Genomic DNA, 18,652 nt, shown 5'->3' with positions numbered 1-18,652 from the left:
CAGAGATGCAATGGAAAGAAGGGCCATGAAGAAAACTCAAGGACCTTATGGCATGAGCGACTTGACAGGGGCAAAGCACAAAAATTGAAAAGAATTACAATACGGAGTAGAATGGACCTTAAGATGCTTCTGCCAGTAAATGGGATGAGCAATTTTATTGCCACTTCCGTCCATTTTCCACCTGCAGCAAATGACAAAGCAAGAACATATTTTGCTGCTTACTTGATACAGGGGCCTTAGAGAGGAACAGGAAGGCACTGCCACCTGTGTGGGGACAAACAAAGCAGAGAATGAACAGTTGGGGTGACTGACAGATCAAAACCAAGGGCAGAACACAGAGGGGTTCGCACTCCTCTATCGTCTCTGTTTTCCTTAGCCAGGAGGGCAGAAAACGCCCTAAAAGCCACATTTCTTTATCCACGTCCCGTACGTCCTCTTAGCTGCAGGGCGACCATGGTTCTGTGAGGGCAGGTTGGAATGCAGACTGCAGCTCCTCTGCACCACTTACCCAGCGCCACCACGGGCACACCAGCACAGGGATACCGGGAGCTCAGGGGGGGAAAGCTGGGCGGAGCAGCCGCCGGTGCGAGGGTGGATCCTGCGGGAGTGGACGGGAGTCGCCGCGCGCACTGAGACGGCAGCGGGTAAATCAACAACTCGCGGGTCCCCTCAAAAGAGATTGAAGTTCAGTTCGGTCGTCAAAAGAGCTCCAGGAAAATAATGAATCTGTTTCTGGAGCTTCTCCTGTTCCTGGCCACGCTTCTCTACTCCTACCTGGAGGCTTTTGTGAAACTGTTCGTGCCTGTGAGGAGAAAGTCTCTCGGCGGGGAGCTGGTGCTCATCACGGGCGCTGGCCATGGCGTCGGGAGAGCGACCGCCTTGGAGTTCGCCAAGCACCAGAGCAGGCTGGTTCTGTGGGACATCAATAAGGTAATGGACACACTCACGTCCTCACTCCATGTGACCTCCGAGTCCATGGGGCATTTAGGGGCGTAAGAAGGGCAGCACCACATTGCACCCTCATCGCCCAGCCCCTTCCAGCCCGTTCCCATCGACTCCCGCTTGGCTCCTCCGGCTGGGATGCTGAGCGCCAGGAGAGGGTTTGGCCCCACTTGCAGCAGAGGATGTGAGGCTCTGGTCCCACAGTCACTCGGTGCTACTCGGGAGGGAGCAGGCAACACCCGGCAGAGCACCAGTGAGAGGGAAAGAAGTGCTCGGGAAGCTGCTGGTGGAGCTGCTGCCTGGGCTGACAGAGAAAGCCCGCTGATACCAGAAGGCTGTTTGCAAAGAGGAGCAAGTCTGCCTTCACTTGTTCTCTCTGTAGCCTCGGGTGTTTTGTGTGCATTGCTGGGAGATGAGTTTTCTCTGCACTCTCACCAGCGGCATCCCTGTGCCGGGCTGTATATAAGCCTGGCTGCCCTCTGGGCAGCTGCACGCGTAAAGGACCTTGGCAAGTGGAGGATGGGCAGATACAAACATGCAGCATAGCATTCAGAAGGGATCAAAGTAAACTGCTGAGTGTTGGTGCAACAGGGTGGTTGAAAGGCTGGGCTTTCTGTTTCTGACATACTGGGTCAGCAAAGAAGCTAATTGTGTTATCCTGAAGCTGCAAAACAGACCCCAGCACAGGGCCCCACTGGCACGGCCTTCTGGGACCTGGGGACAAGACAACCGCAAAATAATTTCTGCCCCGGCCTAGTGAGCTGATACAGTAACAGAAGGAAGCTTCTGTTCTGTGTGTGTCCAGTGCAATCCTGTAAGGAACGTCTCTTTGCGCTGTGCACAGTTGTGGTGGATTAACCTTGGCTGCATGCCAGGCACCCACCAAGCTGCTCTATCATCCCCTCTTCTCAGCTGCACTTGGTAGAGGAAATAATGTGGAAAATGATGACTTGTAGGATGAAATAAATCCGTTTTCTAAAGCAAAGCTAAAAGGTTGTGTGCATAGAAGCAAAGAAAAATAATTTATTCTCTACTTCCCATCAGCAAGAGATGACCACCCACATCCTGGCGAGTGCTTACTCCAGAAGGCAAACATTGTAAATACCAGATGCCCCTCCTCTTCTTCCTCCTTTTCTTGGCTTTTATATCTGAGTTGTCATATGATATGGAATATCCCTTTGGTCAGTTTTGCTCTGCTTTCCTACTTGTGTCCCCTCCCAGGCTCTACTGATGGGGTGGGGAATGTTGGGAACACAGCAATGATGCTGCACCAGCACTGCTCAGCAGCAACCAAAAAACGAGTGTGTTATCAACCCCTTCCTAGGAATTAGTGCAAAGTACAGCACTGTGAGGATTCTATGGGGAAATGAATTCCATCTCAGCCAGACCCAATACAACTGTGGCTCTTTTCACACTCATCATGTGAATACAGAAATGCATAGAGTCACCTCAGGGTGTCAGCCAGGCCTGTGTTGCACGAGCTCTGTTTACACTCACAGTGCTTCCTGCTGTGTTGTGATAGGCACTGCATGCCCTCTTTTTGCTGCTACATGTGCCTTACCAAACCAAATTCCCTCTTGTTGCCACATTCCAAAGACTAAGAGAATTGGGATTGTTCAGCCTGGAAAACAGATGGCTTCGGAGTGACTTAGTTGCAACCTTCCAGTATGTGAAGGGGGCTTACAAAAAGATGGATAGAGAGAATATCCAAGAGCATGTAGTGACAGGAGAAAGGGAAATGGCTTCAAACTGAAAGAGATTAGGATAGATTGGATATTAGAAAAAAATTATTTACTGTGAGGGTGGTATGGTACTAAAAAAGGTTGCCCAGAGAACTTAGAGATGCCTCATCCCTTGAAATGTTAAAGGCCAGATTGAATGGAAAACTTGATCTAGTGTCCCACCCATTACAGGGAAGGTTGGAACTATATAGTCTTTAAGATCCTTTCCAACAAAAAACATTTCAAGATTCTGTGATTTCCTTTCTGGTAGTCACTCTAAAGGTCCAGAATTTCCTACAGGAATGCCTATTCTTTCAACGACCCCACCTGTTGCTCATTCCCTGGGTAGCTATGTACTGTTCAGGGGCTGGGCAGTGGTTGCTCAATCCAGGAACATCTTCAGCCTCTGCTGCTCAATGTGGTGAGGGGACAGCTGTGCACAGTGTCTTTCTCTTTGCCTCTTCCAGCATGGCGTTGAGGAGACAGCAGCAGAATGCCAGAAGCTGGGAGCCACTGTTCAAACCTTTGTGGTGGACTGCAGCAAACGAGAAGAGATCTACAGCGCTGCAGACAAGGTGGGGCAGCAGGGACATGGCCAAAGGCTTTCCCAATCATGCTTTATTTCCAGAGAAGGCAGGAAAACTAGAGAAGACGCGTTGCACACAAATCCTGCAAGCCCCTGGAAGCTCTCCATTCCTCGCTGCTTTCTGGACACAGAGTGCTGTAGCATTTCCAAGATCACAGCCAGTCTCATCCTATTTGGGAGGCTCCAGCATATCACATCCTCTTGCCAAGTTTGCTCTCTAGGGTTCCAGCCTCTGAAGGAGCATAGCACTGAGAACATAATGAAGCATTTTTTTGTAATGGCTGTGGTCCAGCTGCCTCAAAACAGTCTGTACCTCTGTGGTCCCAAGTGTTGGACAATACCCTTTTCCTGACCCCGAGATGGGGCAACTGAGAGTCATTTTAAAGATTTCTATTCCATTTTCAGTCTTAGGAGAAGGGTGAGACAATACAGATCTTATAATTCACGCCATCACAATCAGAAGCTGACTATTTCCTAATTACAATACACTATAAGTGTTTCTCGACCTATCAGCTTTTTGCCCTGCCGTGCTGTAGATGCCTTAAAGTCAGTCATCTAAAACTACCACTCGTGGGTCCCAATACAATCCATGATTTATAGTTCTCTTTCTCCAAAGTATCTAGTCTTATTTGCAAGGCCATCTTTTGAAACTTTTTCTAGCTCCATTTCTCTCTCAACAATATCTCTCCTATTCCATGGCATTTCTAAGTCAGCATTTCTTGTCCAGTTTGCATACGGATGCATACTGTGTGGACCTTCTGTCAGGCCCTGAGAACTCTCTACAAATCCATTTCCCACACCAATTGTGACTACATGGTCCAAACTGTGCACAGTTTGTGGAACACAATAAATATTGGCATTAATGAATGGGGAAGAATCAGATCTAAACCAGATTCCATGGCTCTACTGCAAAGTTCCTGCCACATCTGGAAATGTAGCATGATCTCCCTCTTCCTTGAAGATGCAATGTTAAGAATTTAATTACGGTTCATCTTCCCCACCCTTACTTTTTTTTTCCCTCCTGAGTGACAGACACAATTTTGGGCTTTTGCTTTCTCTCCAAAAGGTGAAGAAGGATATTGGGGATGTGACTATCCTGGTGAACAATGTCGGTGTGATTACAGCTGCCGATTTTCTCTCGACTCAGGACCACCAGATAGAAAGGATGTTTGAAGTCAACATTCTGGGCCACATGTGGGTAAGGGCCACCACCATCTATATATACAGTTTTTTGGGAGTGTCAGTGAGGACGCATATTTAGACCAACCATTATTAGCAGTGAAATTACCAAATGAATTGTTACAGCACCCAAGCAGGGGCACCCAAGCAGACTGTGTGCTGGGAAACTGGAATGGCTTCTCGCTGATGTGAGCTGGCTAGTGACAGCCACATCTGCAGCACGCACAGAACGCCTCTGTCAGAGGTGTCGTGGGGCTGACAAGGTGGGAGGGTTTCAGCAGTACTTGTTTGTGGCAGAAGAGAAGCCATAGATTGACAAGTGGTTTATTGGACGTGCTGGGGGTGAGACCCTGCCACCATTTCTGATGACACCTGAAACCTTAAAGGCAGCAAAGATGTGAAAACCATCTCCTGTTTATAGTCATCTGCTGAAGCAGATGGAGAGCAGGTTGCCAGCTGCACCACTGGTCAGAGAGCAGGTATCCCTGTGGCTCTGGGAATCTGAGGTGCTGTGCAGCTTATAGCTTTAGGGATAGCTTAGGCCACCTAGTGAATAACATTGAGGGTCAGTGGTCAGTATGCCTAAGAAAACAATGTTCTTTTCCTCCTTCCTGTCCCCTATGTTTTGCCTCATGGTTTAATGACTTCCAAGACCACAAGAGCTTTCCTGCCAGTCATGATGAACAACAACTATGGGCACATTGTCACGGTGGCTTCAGCAGCAGGTCATTTTGTGACTCCTTTCATGGTGGCATATTGGTAAGTCATTTTGAAATCAGCTTGCTTAATTTTTAAAAATTTTAACTGCACCTTTTCCATCAGGAAGTACCAAGTAACCAGCTCTGACTGAATCGTGAGCAATGTTTGTATGAAAGAATAGTCATGTGATATCTGGTTTTTTTGGAATTCAATAAAACTTAAGGCCCACACCTATTTCTTTGGCAGGTCGTTCCCCCTCTACATTTTGCTTGCATAATATCCCACTATTTCAAAGCACACACAGTTGATTTGAGATGCTCCTGTGTGGTACAATAAGTACTCAATGGTAATCTTCATTTCTACCTTGCCCATCCTTCCTAATTTCAGACATTCATGATGCATTCCTTCCAAGAATCTTCTCTCATGGGAAAAATTGGATGTGCATCAATTGACGCACAATAATGTTTTCTAAGATTTCCTGATGTCTTCATCTCTGCTTTGTTTGCCTATTCACACCCTGTCTGCTTTCCACAATTAGTCCACAAGTTTCAATATCTTATCTAGCAATACAATCTGGCACACAGAAAGTTAATATAGTCCTTGCTCTGCCTCTCAGCTGGATTATATTATTTGTAGGTTTTGCATCCTACCCTGTACTGTGTATGTATGATTTGTTTAGGCCATTTGCAGTGGTAGAAAGGTGGAAATAGGATTTCTGCCTTCTCATTTGTACTTTCTCCCTTTCTCTAGCTCAAGCAAGTTTGCTGCAGTTGGATTTCATAAAGCTCTGACAGAGGAGCTGTCTGCCCTTGGAAAGAATGGAATAAAAACAACATGCCTTTGTCCAGTTTTTATAAATACTGGATTTGTCAAAAACCCCAGTACAAGGTAACTCTCAATCCTCTGCATTCCTGTGTTTTCCTTCTTTGCATCAAGGCACTGTATATTATCCCCAGCTTTAGGCCTCTGTTCCAACTGGCGCTATTACAACAGTTGGTATCATTCGCTGAAGAAAATCTGCAGTGTCCTTTAACCCATGTAATTGTTGCATTTGAATTACCTGAGTTTGTACATTTGTGAAGCCTCCTAGATCAGCTGGTACCACCCCTTTTTATCACTGCAGCTCTTATGTGTTTGCTTTCCTGTGTAGGCTTGGAAAGATTTTGGAGATTGAAGAAGTCGTACAGGCTTTGATGGAAGGAATAGTGACCAACCACAAAATGGTATTTGTTCCATCAAATCAGAGCATCGCTTTACTGCTTGAAAGGTGAGTAGGGCAAAAAAATGTATCAACTGTAACCTGCTGCGTGTACCACCCTCAAACTTGTAAAATCTGATTCAAGATTACATTTTATTTTAGAACATATCACAAGGTAGTTAATAATGCAGTGGTTCTTTCCAGTGACAAAAGCAGACATCATCTTGAGATTTGTTGAGCCCTCTCACAGGCCTTTGCATTGAAGCACTTGCTGCAGCTGACTGGTGTCAGTGCAGAACTTCACTGCTCTACAGGCCATTACATTCACTGAATCAGCAGCCCCAGCACAGCCCTAGAATGAGATGAGGACCTGAGTGTTTGTTTCTCCATGTCAACATCAAAAATTCAGGCTATTGAGGCTGGAAAATTGCTTTTAAAGGGCTCTGTTGCAAAGAGAAAGCAAATACTTGTATCTATGTTCAGTATGAAAACTTTCTGGATTCTGCAGCAATATTGCAGCCTAAATCATGGTTGGTTACATACCTGTCCTGGAATTGTCATAAAAAGAGATGTCTGGGATTTTAGTTAAAACATGTCAGAGATTGACAAGGCCTACATGCCCTTAGGAAATAATGCCCACTTTAATACGTAGTCTCAATTCATATGTTTGCATGCATTCTGCTGCCAAACCAGCTCTTCCCTCCCCTGCAGTGACACTTTTTTCCCGTAATTTAAGTTTCTATCCCACTTTTTAATTTCATGTTACTGTCTCTTCCAGGGTGTTTCCAGAACGTGCCCTGAACCTTCTGAAGAAGATGTCTGAGGTCAAGTTTGATGCAGTAATTGGGCAGAGAAGCGCACAGTGAAACGCAAGCATTGATTCTCATTGCCCAGAGGCACCAGTGAAAAGAGAACATGTGCTGAACGCAGTTCAGCTGCCTTGATTTGGAACAGAGCTCAAGCAGGTGCTTCCAGGCCACCATTCCCAGGCACACCTAAGGGCTTATCCCACACCTGCAGCTAGAACACACCTGCATAACAGGGAGTGTTAGCAAAACAGTGATGCGGCTCTAGAAGGGCTGCTTTGAATGTACATCCCATCTCCTTTGTCTCATTGTGCTGAGGCAGGCACAATGATATTCCCACAAAGGTGGGTAGCATGTTTTTAACTCAATTTATATTGTGGAATTATAAAACGCACTAATGAACATTGAATTTCCCATATTTTTGTAGGAAATACCTGAAATAATACAGGTCTTTATGTAATATACCTAATTACATTGATTATCAATTACGCATTTGCACCATCAATATGCCTTTATTTGAATAAATGCAGTTCTTCAACACAAGGACCACAGTGTCTCTTGGCAGTGAAAGTCATAATCATATCCTAGAGGTGCATTTAAGGTACAGTATCAAGGAATGCACCTTTCCCTGTATCATTGCTTACACTTCTCCTGTGCACTTTCTAGACATCTTTAAAACACCTTCTCATGAAAACAGTGCAGTATTTCTCTACAAATGACTGGGTGCCATAAGTGCAGCCTACACAGGTGCCAGGACCAAGGCTAGGCAGGGGGTGCAAGGGAAGGCTCCAGAGGAGCCTTCACACAGCTCCTCATCACAAGCCAGCGGCCTGCTCTGATGGCACAGGCGGTGAAATCTCTGAAGGTCTTTGGCCTGGGGTCCAAGAGAGCAGCAGCTGCTGACACACGGGTCAAAGACCCCTCCAGGACACAGAGGATCTGTGCACCCACTTGTGCAACTCCTGCTGCAAGCACTGCTGCAGGCACTGCTGGCCCACAGCCATCCCAGGCAGGCCTGAATGCACTGCCACCTTTGGCACACTTGGAATCTGTCCTGTTCACCTGAGCCTTTCAAGTTGTTCTGTAAACCAAGGTTCTTTTTCTTCAGAAAAGGGAGAGCCCTCCTCCTCTTAACTGGCAACCGGTAAATGTTTTGCTGCCATCAGCACAAATAATTGCTAGATGAGCTAAATGACACAAAAATAGTTTCCTTTTTGTTCATGGAACATTCATGTAACAGGACACTCAGGGTGAGTGAAGCTTATGTTCCCAGCTTTGGGTTTTTTGCTTCATAGAGAAAGCAAAAAAAAAAAAAAGATAAGCAAATTTCAGAGAGTGTTAGATGTGGTTAGTATTTAAAACCAGGATCCTCCAACCCCCAAATCATTTGAGAGAAGCATATGCTTTGAGTCCTGAAGGATAAAAGAGTACAATTTGCATGCATTTTCAGTAAGCTATTTAGTAAGTCTGTTTTCCCTGCCTCAACAGCATCCCCCAAATCTGAGCAGAGTTACTTAGTGACTTTTGTCTACTCTGAAAGAAGTTGTTTTTCCTTCCTTCTATTTGAACTACATACTCAGCTCTTTCTCAGAGGACAGGCCTGTCACAAATGAGGGCTACTTGCTCTTCTCCATGTTGCTTGAGTTTCCAAGTCTTCTGCTTGGCATAAAAACTGGACAAAAAGCAAGGATTTCAGCCTTCATCTCCTGAACACCAGTGACAGAATTGAGCCACCAAGCCTTCCAGGCTCGTCAGTTCTCTTTCTGGCCACAACAGTCAACTGAGGCTTAGCCCAAACTCTGGTCACGCATGGGTGCCCAGCAGGAGTCCAAGTGAGTAGCTTTCATGCAGCCCCCTACAGCTAAGTCCCAAATTTGAAGAGTGGTACCTCACACCCTGGCCTAAGGACTCCTTATGAGTCAGGTTAGTGACTCTGGCCCTGTGCTTTGCCTCCTGCTGAGATGTCTCTTGTGCTTCCCTGTCCTCCCTGCCTCCTCTTCCTTGGCCCCAGCACTGACTGGAGCCCTGTGCCAGGAAAAGGACAGCACCACTGAGCTGTGTAGTTGGGGTCTGGCCCAAATGCTGATGTGTTAATTAAGTAGAGAACCAGGTTCCAGGGGAAAAGTAGGAAGCGCCTAGTTCTTAATCTTTGTGCTGGAGTCAGTGTAGTCTCCCTCAGACCTGATGAGCAACAGCTCAATTAAAAGCATGATGATGTTTGCTAGAGGTCTATGGAGCTCCTTCCTCAGCTCTTCCAGCTGTTCTGCTTTTAAAAAGCACAGGAGAGTGAGGGTCCCACAGGGATTTCATGTGCCAGGTGCGCTGTGTGCTCCCTGAGTGGCTGCTGTCAGCAGAGTTGGGACTGCCCTGCCAGGTGACAATGCTAAAGGCATAAAGGTGAACTACTTACAGAACTTCTAATGGCATGGACTAAAAGTTCCCACAGCACTGCCACCTGGGGACTTTTATGGACTGTCTCTTTAGCAAAGTCTGAGGGTACTTCTTTGGAGACTGGCTCTGCCGCATTTTTCCAAAGTCCTTGAATCCTACTCAGAATGTTAGGAGAATCATCTCAACCTGTGTTTCTTGGTAAACCTAGGCCACTTACAAGAGAAAATCAGGGCTGTACTTCTTAGTACCACTGTCTGCTGGCACCAAGGCCTCACTGTCATGTCTAGGACACTATTTAATGCTTGCAGGTAGTACCAGTATGCATAAAAATCCAGGCAATTTTATAGAACATGGATTTCTAAATGCACAAAATCTCCTGAATCCAGCAGTTCAGGATGGGTTTTTGTATTGTTTTGTGGGTTTTTACTACTTCTCCACTGAAATTAAGCATCTGAGATCACTTGTGGTTCACAGTCTTGCAAAACTGTCTGCAAAAATTCTAACTCAACTTTTTGGTACCTTCAATCTCTCAGATTCTTTCATTCTTCGTCTATTATCTGACCATGCATTTTTTCTTTTTTCCAAGCAGGTCCCTTGCTTTGTTTGAGCTCATCATCAAGAGAATTGTAGGATTGTAGCTTTACTGCAAAACTTCTACCAGAGTATGAATAAGCTTACATTTATCCAAGAAGACAGGTGTTTCTAGGATTAAACTTGCTCTTGTGCAAACTATTTCCTCTCTGTGTTCTCAGCCTTTTAATGTTCACAGCTGGTAGGTGATCATTTTCTAAAATATCACATTCAAAATTATTTTCAAGAAACATTCTAGTTAAACTAGTGCTGACGCAGGAAGATGCACTCAATGCTCAAAAATAATCCAGTGGCAATAGTTGTTGGCAATGGAGAGACACGGTGAGACTGATTCAGTGATCAGAATCCAATTTTATTGTGGGATACCTATGCTTATATACTATTTTAGGGAGATTAGTAATGTGTACTACAATGATTGGGTTAAAATCACATGCACAAATTTATGCATACAGCAATGTCTCTTGCTTGCAGAGTTTAATGAGATTTTCTTTTTCTGGCAAACCTGTCTGATTTAATCTTCTTGCAATCTAGGTCTAATTTTCAAAGTTTTGTTTACTTTTACCAAGGAATCCTGTTATCAAATCTCTTAGGTTAATCAGGTCCAAAGTCCATCATCTGTCTTGTGTCCCTCAACATACCAACATCTCCCCCTTTCCTTTTGATCAGAAATACTCTTTGAATGGCCTTATTAATTAATCTCTGCACACATTGAAACTTATCATGATTAATACAATTATTATCAAAATTACATATATACCTATCCTAAAAAGAATCTTTTAGTTAACTCCAGCCACTAAAAGGCTCAGGCTTGATCTTTATAAACCAAAAACATCCTTGATGGCAGCTGTATTACTGGATTTAGAAAGTAATAATACTTAATAATAATAAGTAATCAGTAATTGGTCTAGAAGTGTAATTGTACCAAAAGGTTTGATTCTTATACACAGGGTGATAGGAAGAAACATTTTTAGACTGATTCCTTCCCATGTATTTAAAATTTACACAAAAATCCTATTTCACAGAATCCAGGAACTCTAATTCTTTGGGTTCCAAGGGTGTTTCAGGAGAGTAAAGGATCCAATTTGATATGATTTGGTTTGCTTTCAAAAATTTTTAGTGTAAATATTAGTGTAAAATTCTGGAGGAGCTATATTCTCCCCTGATTTTTTGGTTTTTAATAACATGTATGTTTCTCATTATGAACATGAAGGCAAAACGATATGTAACATAACAATAAACTTATACTAAGTAAAAATAAATCAGACAATAGCTACAATTAGTAGTACATGAAAAATAGAATAGTGATTTAAAACAATTCATTATCAATTTCTTTAATATTGTACTATTAGTTAGAGTCCATAGTAATTAGCAAGCTTTACTTTTAAAGAGAGGGCTTGGAAAATCATTCCCAGCTAAGATTTCCAAGTTCACCTTAAAAGGAGGACCAATTTAGGTCCAAATTTGGTAAGTCAAAATTAATTGAATATAATTTTGGTGCAGAAAAATTTCTCTACTACTTAAGGCCATGACTTGGCCAGGGTCCAGGCTTCTAATTGGAAGAGTCCTTTTTATATATTTTTTAAAACTTTTAGTAATAGTAGTTAGAAAAATAATATATGTCTTATAAATAGCTATACAACAATAAGTGAAGTTTTGTAAAGTAGCTGGCTTTCTCATTTATTGTTAGTTGGTCAATAGTACCATAGACAGATAGCAAGTGAATAAAGTAATGGTCGTTACAAAAAGTCAGTGAATTCACATGCTAAGATTAACAACATAATCAGGGTTACTAATATATCAGTAGAAACTGTCTTAGGAAATTGAGATTATATTTTCCTAGACATATATGACATTAAAGCAAAAAAGTAAAAAAGAAAGCATTAAATAACTCATAAAATTGTTACTCATTCTTCAGTACTACTTATAAAAAAGAAAATAGCAAAAATTGTTCTTATTTCTATAAGAAAATAGTGCTATATTGCAATTTAAATGAGCAAATTTTAAAATCATTCAGTCTTTATGGCATTCACTTGTATAGCAAAAGAATTATATCTTATAACTCAAATAGGTATACTTCAACAAAACTTAAAATCAACTTCACTAAAACTTAACCTTACTAAATGTAAAAAATAGGTTAGAAACCATTGTAAAATAGTTATTAATTGTTAAGCATGTACCGTTAAAAAGTTTGGTTATTATATTGTAAATGGGGTTAAAAGGGTAGTTATAAGAAATACTGTACTCAACGTACTGTATTACACTTAAGTAAAGTGCATTCCTTCCCCCTCCCAGGCAAAACTGAGCCAGCCTGGACAGAACTGTAATGGGCCAATCAAATGCCTTAAACCTTCATGTAAATGAAGGATCCCAACAGAAACCAATCCAAAGAAAACAGTATAAAAAGGGGACGTCTGAGCCAGTGAAGCTGTGTCGCTCTACCTGGAACATTGGAAACATTGCTGCTCTAGATAGGGAGAAGATCCAGTGCTGGCACCGCAGCATCCTCGACGTGAACACTCCTGCTCGACCAGTGGGCCCTGTAAGCTTTAGGCCTTATAATAAATGCTGAACTCACTTCAGTTCTGAGAGCGTGTACCCGTTTATAACAGCTGAGCACTCATCCAGGATACAACCTCGCCCAACCAAGACCAGAGGACCGGATGGCTGCATGTCCTTCCCCAGCTCCACAGAGGGACCTTGTGTCGGTGTCTGGGCAAAAGACCTGAGGTACATGTGAGGCATGGCGGAGCGAGACACCAACTAGTAGCACCCATCCACCGGCAGGGGGAGGGGCCAAGGGGACAGCGGGGGTGAGTGTGTGCAGAGCATGTTTTAGGTGTGGCTGGCAGAGGCCCGGGGTGAGTGTACCTTGTACCACGGTTCCGGCTTTCTGCGAGGAGACTGGCTAGAAATGGAGGAAAGCAAAAGAGGGAAGACCGAGTGAGGCGCCCCCCCACCCTTCCTTGTTCCGGCATCCATTAAAGCCTGGCACGCCGTCCCCTGGGCGTGTAGGGGGCAGTGGTGATCTCTAGGAAGGTGTGAGTGACATGCAAACAAGCCAGGCGTGTGGGGACTGTGGGGAGAGTGAGTCACAGGCAAATCAGCTTCAGCTCCCTGGGCATGTAGGGGGAGGTGGCGAAGGTTTGAGTGAGACGCAAACAGCTTCACAGGTGAACTGGCACCAGAGGCTACCAGATTCAGGATCCTGCCCAAGTGCCTGATGGTACTGAAGACTGAAGAGGCCGACCCCAAGACGAGAGGGGCTACAGTCTCGTAGGACTTTTACAGCACCACAGCTGCGAGGGGTGGTCGTGTGGCCCATTCCTCAGGGTCCGGGGGCTGGGATGTCCAGCTTGGGCAAGGTCTGGAGGTCCAAACCCCTGACTCTGAGACTATCTCTATGGAAGAGGGATAGCCAAACCTTGGGGGAGGCAGAAGGGATCAGGGTGGGGGCCTACAGAGACCAGTGATTCTTTGGCAGCCGGGGTCTGCTTCGTGTAAGTCTAAGAGGTTTGCTGACCTTTCCTTCCTCTGTCCAATAAAAGAGAAGGGAAATTTACGGGGGTGATGAACCTAAGTTCACTGGGGAAACTTGCGGTGTCAGTACTCAAGGGCTCTAGAGAGTCGAAAAAAGTACTTACATAAGTCTGATGGGTGAGGCACAAAAGCCAAAAATTTGGCTAAGCAGAAGTCGAGACATATGAATGAACAGGCCTGAGGGTGTGAATTAATGTGTGTGTGAGTGAGTGACAAAGAGTAAGGTTCCTTAGATGAGAATGCCAGGTAAGAGTGCCCAGGGGCACTAACGTAGATTGATGAGGGCAAGGAGACCTGTTGCATAAACAGAAAGAGATTAAAAGGAGTTATTTTAAATTCAGATAAGGAGAACTTCTCTCTCTTAAGTTAAAAAATAGTAAGACAGAACTTTTAAAAGGGCCAGTTACAGTAAGCAGTTTTATTTACCAGCCCAAAAGCTTATAGTAACTGAAAGTCACCATGTTATAAATGAGCACAAGGGGCCATTTATGCCAATCGATGAAATTTATTTGATTAAAGTATATGAGAGTAAAAGCAAAGCAGCGCTGGACGACAGGGGAGTCTGAGCTCCACCAACTGCCGCCGCACCCCTCCCCAATACGGTTCTTTTTAAGTCCTCCTGCGCCTGTGTCCCTTGTTGATAAGGGGTTCTTTTTTTGCCGTTTGGTGGTTCCTGTGCATGTGTCCATTATTGACAAGGGCACCTGTGTCCGTTGTTGATACAGGCGCATGTGTCCATTGTTGATAAGGGCGCATGTGTCCATTGTTGATAAGGGGTTCTTTTCTGCCTTTTGGTGGTCGGGGATGAAGGCATCTTGGTCTTCCTCGGTTATGTCCTAAGATCCTTTTCTTTATTTGGTATTCAGCTGCTTTTCCTAAAATATTACTAAAGCTCGAGGTTATCATATGATTATAGCAATATGTTAGCAATTTATACAAGCACAGCATTAAGTAACTTCATACCACATCTCTTATGATTTTGCAACAATATTTTTTTTTTTTTTTTTTTTGCAAGGTTTGATGGTTTGGCGAACAAGGGGGGGCTTTTTGTTCACCTCAATCCCCGCTGTGTCTTTTTACTCTTGTTCGTCAAACCGTTTTAATTCCTTCCTGCTAAGCTCCAAGTTTTCCATTTCTGTTCCTGCAAGGGGCTCATATTTAGCGCGAATCATTAATAAATGTGCCGCTTCTAATCTGCCCTTCATTATAGCAACAAGCTTGTTAAAAATACAAGGTCCAAAAGTTAGTACAAGGATTAACAAAACCATATGACCTGCAATAGTTGATAGCAGCGTAGTAAGCCAGGGGGAGTGGGTGAACCATGATTCATACCAACTTTGTTGAGCCTCCCTTTCTTTGTTCCTTTGTTCTATTTGTTTACGCAGCTCGGCCATGGTATCGACTACAATTCCTGTATGGTCTGCATAAGTGCAACATTCTTCCCGTAAAGCGACACATAGCCCCCCTTGCTGAAGGAACAACAAGTCCAGCCCTCTTCTGTTCTGGAGTACTACTTCAGAAAGAGATCTTACTGATTTTACCAGTTCATTTATTGCTTTATCAATCCTGCTCAGGTCTTCAACTACAGATGTGCGGAGGGCTCTCATGCCCTGCTGTTGATTTACGAGAGAAGTCACCCCTGTTCCTAATCCGGCTCCTCCGACACTGAGTAAAATTGCCACTGTAAGTACCGTAAGGGGCTCTTTTTTTACTAAATGGTGTTCAGGGGTAGTATGATGTTCTAAGATATAGTCTCTTGGATGGTATGATATATGGGGAACTATTAAAACTTGGATACAGTACTCTGACTCATTAGAAGCTTCGATGGACAGACAAGGTGTAACTCCAAGCTGCTGACATACCCATTTAGTGTTGGGGGTTGGTAAAAGCCATTTAGCGGGTTTGTCACTTCTATTGATATTAGTGGTCGTTTTGCACAAGTGCTGCATTGTCACAGGGACTCTACCCACACATCTCCCCTTTCCGCTCACTTGAGCTAACGTTATCCCAGGAACGTTGTCTCTTCCCTTTTTCCACAGGCATTCCCTTGGATTTGAGCCGTTAACTCTCCTGGCCTTTGCAGTTGACCCTATTGCTTCATAAAAAGGTGGATTCATCATATAACAAAGCCAGCACCCTTCAGTCAGGTTAGGATATGTGTAATTTAGGACACCGAAGGTAGCCTGCATAATTTCCCACAGGGCAGTATACCTTTGCACAGGCAATTGCAATTCTTTGCCTGTGATGTTCCCCTTTGTATGGATAGTCTCATTACCTGCTTCCAAATTCCCATTTAGTACAACATTTGGGCCTACGGGGCTGGGATCATGGGGAATTGGTTCTTTCTTAATCTTAATCAAATTTCCCAAGTCTGTTCTCTCCTGCCAGTGTCTGATTCCCCAAGTTCTCCCCACCAACCATCCCATATCATCGGGTTGGGTGACATTGAAGTAAAAATACTCACAATTTCCCCAACAATGTAGCTGTGTTCCCACACAGCTGGGAATCCAGCTTGCAGGTTTTTTACATCTAAAAGGACCGTAACCGACCTTTAAATATTTATCAGGTCCTCCTCCTGGGGAAAATCCGAAGGCTATGGTTTCACATCCCCAATATGCACAGTAATAATGACCTGGCCAGTTACAATATGATTTTCCTGGGTTTGAGGCAGGACACATGTAAAAAGATGTTAAGTTCAAAGGCTTTCCACAAGAGGGAGCTCGGGTCATATTGCATATTCTGGTAATAAAGCTTGGCGCCTGGGAAGAGGTGACAGATTGGAGTTCATATAAGGTGTCATGAGTCTCCCACCGGCTTAAAGTCCACTTAAAAGGTTCGTGTGAGCTGCACATGCAACTATGACATTTCAATAACAATACTATTACCAGTAGAGCTAGGTGGTACCCCTTGTAGGGCATGGTTAGTACTGAAATTCGGGTTTCATTTCCCCCTTTGCCTCTTTCATTGCTATCCCTTCTTCGACCCAGTAGGTTAGTTCTATTTCCAGGGGACATCCCTATCTTTAGAAGGAGAGACTCTTTTTCCCCACTCAGTATTCCTCTGTCTCGCCTGTCAACTTGGTTGCTACAAGCTACAGGGTGTTCCATCTTCTCGACAGCAGGAATATTCTTCAGGGGCTGAGTTCTCTCTTTTCCACTTATACCTCTGTGCACTCCAATTCCTCTCTTTTATTTGTGGGATGTCACACCTGAGGTCTTTAAAGAGTTTCCGACACTCTACATGTATAATGTCGGTGAGGAAGGGTCCCGAGGGTTCGTTTGAGTGATAGCAATGAAATTTAGGATTTATACCTTTTGCAAAAATTTCCCACCAGGCAGGAGTTCCTACTTGTAGTTCTCGATTTGCCACTTTCCAATTCAATACTTTTTGGGTAATCTCACGCTGTACCCTCCAACAGCGTTGGCATACACTCCGGGGAGCCCTCCCCCTCCTACAATGGGTCCACCACCGCTTATTACAAATTTTACAAACAAACCATACAAATGGGTAACAATTACAGTCTAGCCAACTACATTTTACCCTAATGTCATCATGTTCGGCGTGACTTCCTTCAATCCAGGGCTTTCCCTTATTTTCTAGTCTAATAGGCCGATAATATGGTTGCTGGGCCAAGTCCTCTAAGTATTTACAGTAGCCAGGAGCCTGAGTATGACCAAGAATGCACTTCTGCAGGTACCAATTATCTCCAACCCAAAGATCCCCAGATCCCGCAAGGTCCATTAAGGTTCGGAATCCACCTTCTGTATGGTGAGTTTCAGATCCCCTGGTTTCCCTTTTATTTTCCAATTCCTCTGGTGTTCAGGTTTAAAGTTAAACTGTGTGGGGTCCACCGGTCCTTTGATCCGGCTGGCGTGTGTCCATCCCTTCTCTGCAGTTCGAACGGCGGAGTCAGTGGTTATCAGGACTAAATAGGGTCCTTCCCACTTCGGGGTAAGTGAATCTTCTTTCCAGCTTCGGATGAGGACCCAATCACCGGGTTGGACCTGATGTAACATAAGATCTAATGGTGGTCTTTGTGCCCACATCCCTTTTTCCCATAATTGTTTCTTATAGCTCATTAAAACACTTAAGTATTTGTTAATATTTTGGTCTAAAATGTTAGGGTTGGATTGGAGTCTCTCAAGAGAATAAGGCATTCCATACAGCATTTCGAATGGGGAAAGCCCTATGTCTGCCCGCGGCTGTGTTCGAATATTCAACAATGCCAGGGGCAAACATTTTACCCAGGAAAGTTTGGTTTCCAGTACCAATTTCGTAAGTTGTTTTTTAATTTCTCCATTCATTCTTTCTACCCTTCCCGAACTCTGGGGATGCCAAGGGGTATGCTGTTCCCATTTTATGCCCAAGGTTTTAGCCAGCATCTGGGTTATCTTGGAAGTAAAGTGGGGACCTTGGTCAGAGTCTATGGTTTCTGGAACCCCATATCTGGGTATTATTTCTTCCAATAAAACTTTTGCTACTGTTCGGGCCGTTTCCCTGACGGTGGGGAATGCCTCCACATAGTGTGTCAGATGGTCTACCACAACTAGGAGGTATTTTGTTCTCTCTACTTTGGGGAGTTCAGTGAAATCTATCTGTAGATTAGCAAAAGGTTTCTTTGCCACTGGTCTCCCTCCCAGGGGTGGCTTCCTTAGATTTTTCCTGTTTACCCGTAGGCAAATAGGACACCCTCTAGTAATGCTTTTGCTAAGTCGTGAAGACCTATAGTCATGTATCTAGTAGCAAAGTGATCTACCAACCCTTGAGCACCCCAGTGTGTTTTCTGATGTAATTTATTAAGCATCTGCCGAGCTACTGCCCTAGGCAGGACCTCTCTCCCGTCCTTTAACTTCCATTTTCCTAGTTCTTCTTCTATTCTCAATTTTACCAGTTTTTCTCGCTCCTCTGGAGTAAACACAAACTTTCCCTGATGAATTGACCCGGAATCCCCAGGAGTATTTATAAAATCTTCCCCATTCTTCTCCCTTAGGGCCAACATCTT

The 18,652-nt window shown here is 44.2% G+C and overlaps 1 protein-coding gene across 1 annotated transcript; it reads left to right on the top strand.

Moving 5' to 3' along the window:
• Positions 1-603: 603 nt before the first annotated feature.
• Positions 604-7,677, top strand: LOC103826301 (estradiol 17-beta-dehydrogenase 11). Its single transcript, XM_018926958.3, has 7 exons — positions 604-930; positions 3,131-3,238; positions 4,316-4,447; positions 5,081-5,187; positions 5,878-6,015; positions 6,278-6,394; positions 7,104-7,677. Exons 1-7 carry the CDS (start codon positions 721-723, stop codon positions 7,189-7,191), a joined length of 900 nt encoding a protein of 299 aa, XP_018782503.1. The 5' UTR covers positions 604-720; the 3' UTR covers positions 7,192-7,677.
• Positions 7,678-18,652: the final 10,975 nt, after the last annotated feature.

This window comes from Serinus canaria, chromosome 4 (assembly GCF_022539315.1).
Source record: "Serinus canaria isolate serCan28SL12 chromosome 4, serCan2020, whole genome shotgun sequence".
NCBI lineage: Eukaryota > Metazoa > Chordata > Aves > Passeriformes > Fringillidae > Serinus > Serinus canaria.
This window is presented reverse-complemented; position numbering and strand designations above follow the sequence as displayed.

What these genes read in the sequence shown, in the direction of transcription:
- LOC103826301 (XM_018926958.3), top strand. Translation starts at nt 721, where the DNA reads ATGAATCTGTTTCTGGAGCTTCTCCTGTTCCTGGCCACGCTTCTCTAC. An exon ending in TTCTGTGGGACATCAATAAG is followed by an intron (nt 931 to 3,130) that starts GTAATGGACACA and finishes TGCCTCTTCCAG; the next exon opens with CATGGCGTTGAGGAGACAGC. An exon ending in CCTTTCATGGTGGCATATTG is followed by an intron (nt 5,188 to 5,877) that starts GTAAGTCATTTT and finishes CCCTTTCTCTAG; the next exon opens with CTCAAGCAAGTTTGCTGCAG.